The 4,343-nt window shown below is 51.5% G+C and overlaps 1 protein-coding gene across 1 annotated transcript; it reads left to right on the forward strand.

The window, feature by feature from the left end:
- Positions 1–1,274: 1,274 nt before the first annotated feature.
- On the forward strand, positions 1,275–2,234 carry LOC148593879 (olfactory receptor 14A16-like). The gene has a single exon (XM_088529126.1). The coding sequence runs from the start codon at positions 1,275–1,277 to the stop codon at positions 2,232–2,234; it is 960 nt and encodes a 319-aa protein (XP_088385252.1).
- The last annotated feature ends 2,109 nt before the right edge of the window (positions 2,235–4,343 follow it).

Genomic DNA, 4,343 nt, shown 5'->3' on the forward strand with positions numbered 1-4,343 from the left:
GCCAATGAGATGGTGCTTAGAATTTCCTTCCACTTGGTAAGAGGAAAATGGAAACAAAACTGGCAGATTTGAACAAGAGACTGATACTCATTAAGAGATTCAAGGAGCAGCCAAAGAGTCTGCCAGGGGTGTCTGAATGTCCCCTCACCCATCCCTTAGTGCATAGACAGCACCAGCTTCTCCTGGGCTGCTGCATCAGAGTCTATCTAAGCTGGTCCTTAGCACCTGCAAACATGGGGGTACACCTGGACAGTCTCCTTCTCCTGGGAGGTTTCTGCAGGGAGGACTGGGCTCACTTGTGAGCGTCATTCTCCTTCATTTGACTGAGGTGCAAGAACACGACAGTGAGGGGCAAGGCTCAGCGATGAAGCAGGTCCCATGACAAAGTCCTTTTTCTCCTGTTGGAATGCACAAGGGTTCATGCTGAGCGTGATTGAAATGCCAAAGATTTCTGTTCTATCTAAGAATGCTCCCACATTGAGGAGGCACCTTTGTGTGTTTGTGTGTGCACCATTATATATATTATATATACGCACATTTCTATACCAGCAGACTCCTGCAGTGAACCTTTTGCAGAGAACACTTGATTTCCGCATATTGAAGAGCCCTGCCATGGAAGGGGAGGCCATCGACTCCTGCAGATTTTGTGCAGCAAAACTACTCCTTCTCTCTGAAGTTTCTGGAATACAGGTGCAGATGGTGAAGTGGCATGAGGACAAGATCTGTCTCTAGACATCTCGACATCTAAAAAGAGGTAAGGTCTTTCCTTGTTTCCATTTGACTGTTCTCTTCCTTGGCTGGAGTCAGATCTGGTGTGACAGATTCAGATACAAATATCTCTGTTGAGGAGGGCAAGATAGATGGGGACAAATCCTTCACAAAGCTCTTCTCCTTCAGACACAACTGGTGTGAATGCTGTATTCAGCTCTGATGCTGGTGAATGGAGAATATTCCCAGCTGGGTTTCCGGGACAAGTCCCTTCCAAGCAATGCAAGACACGCTTCCCAGGCATCTCCAGAAATACTAATCAAAGAGTAGTTTGACATATCCAATTACACCTGCAGCACAGCAGAAACAGCTCTTTGGAGCCATGGGAAGCGGGTCCCTGCTGCAGGAATACAGCCATTTCAATGTGGATCACCTGAAATGGGGCTGAATTAAGGGAGAGAGGAAATATGGGGGATTTTTGAGAAACTGAAATGGTTTGGCTCAGACAAGTCCACTCTAAATTTTTGCTTTCTTTCCTTCCTTGAACAGGACTCCCAAAGGAGCTAATGTCCAACAGCAGCTCATTCAATGAGTTCCTCCTCCTGCCATTTGCGGACACGCGGGAGCTGCAGCTCTTGCACTTCTCGCTCTTCCTGGCCATCTACCTGGCTGCCCTCCTGGTCAACGGCCTCATCATCACAGCCGTAGCCTACGACCACCGCCTCCACACCCCCATGTACTTCTTCCTCCTCAACCTCTCCCTCCTCGACCTTGGCTCCATCTCCACAACTGTTCCCAAATCCATGGCCAATTCCCTGTGGAACAACAGGATCATTTCCTACTCAGGATGTGTTATCCAGGTCTTCCTGGTAGCATTCTTGTTTTCAGCAGAGTTATCTCTCCTCACAGTCATGGCCTATGACCGCTACGTTGCCATCTGCAGACCCCTGCACTATGGGAACCTCCTGAACAGCAGAGCTTGTGTCAGAATGGCAGCAGCTGCCTGGGTCAGTGGCTTTCTCAATGCTCTCCTGCACACTGGGAACACATTTTCCCTACCCTTCTGCCAAGGCAATGTGGTGGAGCAGTTCTTCTGTGAGATCCCCCAGATCCTCAAGCTCTCCTGTTCAGACTCCTACCTCAGGGAAGTTGGGTTTCTTGTGTTTGGTATTTGTTTATTCTTTACATGTTTTGTTTTTATTGTTGTGTCCTACGTGCAGATCTTCAGAGCTGTGCTGAGGATCCCCTATGAGCAGGGCCAGCACAAAGCCTTTTCCATGTGCCTCCCGCACATGGTCGTGGTCTCCCTATTTCTCAGCAGTGGCACGTTTGACTACGGGAAGCCCCCCTTCATTTCCTCCCCATCTCTGAATCTGGTGGTGGCTGTTCTGTATGCAGTGGTGCCTCCAACGGTCAACCCCCTCATCTACAGCATGAGGAACAAGGATCTGAAGAATGCCCTAATGAAACCGGCTCAGTTCGTGCTAGAAATAAGCTCCCTGTCCTTTCTAACAAGTGGTTCCTAATGCATCTCAGAGAGTTCTGTGCTTTGAGCATTCTCTATGTGTTTATAATGATTTTTTTTACATACATTTTGGAATGCATCCTCCTTTGCCAGAAGCATGAACTCACTCTGTGTAATTGCCATACCTGCTGTAAATATGTCTGTGCCTGTGTATCTGTGTCTGTCCTGGCTTCGCTCAAATAAAAGTGGATTTCCTCACTGCAGTACTTGAAAGTTTGACTCTCCTTCCAAAGTCAGATTCTAAAATGTGCTTAGGGACTTTCACCATCAAAGTGTCTGTTTCTTTCTCAGGGCTCTTCAGGGCCTCCAGCAATGGTCTCATGGATGATGTGTTAGGGAAGGAGGGTTGGATTCAGTTCTCATCTGTGGGTGCTCAGAGCTCCTGAAGGTGGTGAATGGTGAAGTCATATCTTCGATGTGACAGGGCTGAAGATGCATATGGATACCCTGCCCTGGGTGCAGTCTGCACAGTGGAGCCAGGGAGCCGTGTGCGGGTGCAGGGATGGGCACACATGGAAGCCCCCATGTTCCCCTTGGGAGAAGGGAACCTGCCAGGAGCTCTCCCACCCCTGCCCCATCAGCACCAGTGATGACCAGCCCTGCTGCTGCACCCACACTTTCTCGGTGCTGAACTCAACCACGTCCCCAGGCTGCTCCCTACAGCTGGCTGCAGGGACACCCATGGGGTCTGGCCATTCCTGCACCTCACAAGCCGCTTGTCCAAGGCAATGCTGGAAGAACAGGCCTGGCGCCATCCTCTTGGCCCTGCACTGCCTGTGACTGTCACAAGTGAGCAGTCCCCTCCAGAGACTAGTTCCTGGGACAGGCACTTAGGAACAAGCAGCTGGCAGTGTTGATGGGAGTCCGTCTGGGACACGTCCTCTGGGTGGACAAGGAGGCCTCAGGCTCCTTCAACCTGATGGGGAGGAGTTGGTTGCTGGGAGGACTGTGGGGAGGAAGGACGTGAGTCCTCCTGTGGTTCGCGAGGTGAAGGTGCTGACATGTGGTAGAGACCAGGGCACTGCTGCCTCCTTGGCCCTCTCCCAGCTCCTGGGAGGTCTTTGCAGGAGCCAGCCAGTCCCCAAGGACAACTATTCCCACAGCTTTGCAGCCAGTGCTGGCAGGCTGTGTGCACGTGGGGTGCCCTTTGAGCCGCACACTTGCTCACATTGCTTAAAGGGGACTGTACCCACCTCCTCACCTTGCCTGGGTGCTTGGTCACTCCCATTGTGGTCTCACCCTTGTCACCTACAAGCTTGAACTCAGGCCCTAGCCCTCATGTTCAAAGAGCTCCACACAGCTGTGCTGCCTCTTCACACCAAGGGCAGCCCCTTTGCTCATCTTCCTCTGCTCACTCCTGAAGATCTCATACCTGCTCCTGTATGAGATGTAGAATCATGTGTGAGATTCCAGCACACCTCAGCAATATTTCTCAGTCAGATGGGCATCAACATCTGCTCCTCTCTCTGCCCCAGGCTTTATGCACTTGTGCATGTTTTCATTGCAGAGCCTCAGCTGTGGCACCGAGAACAGGTTGGTGATGGTGAAACTTGTTCTACCAAGGGCCAAGGACACAGCGTTTACGGTGGCTGCACTTCAGAGCATGGGCATGCTGTCATGGAGAGCAGGTGGCAACGTGATGATGAGAGGAGATTCCCACTAAGAGAGCAAAGCCTGCAGAGCCCAGGGCCAGGGGGAAACAGAGCTGGGTTGCCCAGCCTTGGCAGGAGAGCGTTTTGCTGCCTGAGCTCCCTTGCAGCACCTTGGCGCCTGGGACAGAGCTGAATTGATCTCCCTGAAGGACAATGCACCAGTGAAGAAGGTCCTGGCTTGGACTGCCATCCAGAGACCCTGTGAACGTCACTACCATTGCCCTTGTCATCCAGTGGAGAAAAGGGGTCTCTTCTCTAGTAGCCTCACCCTTAAAATCTTGTAGCTCTCCCTCTCCGGAAACTCTTCACACACTTACATGAGGGAAATGGACTAACGATGACCTCCGTGTGGTAAATCACAGCCTGCCTAGGTCCAGGGACTTCTTCAGTGGCAGCTTGTCCTTCCTTGAGCGGGGTTCCCCTCTGTCACAGGACCAAGTTGCCATTAATTGCCCCTA

Source organism: Tinamus guttatus, unplaced genomic scaffold, assembly GCF_059628265.1.
Source record: "Tinamus guttatus ecotype Peru unplaced genomic scaffold, ASM5962826v1 Tinamus_guttatus_pri_ptg000324l, whole genome shotgun sequence".
Taxonomy (NCBI): domain Eukaryota; kingdom Metazoa; phylum Chordata; class Aves; order Tinamiformes; family Tinamidae; genus Tinamus; species Tinamus guttatus.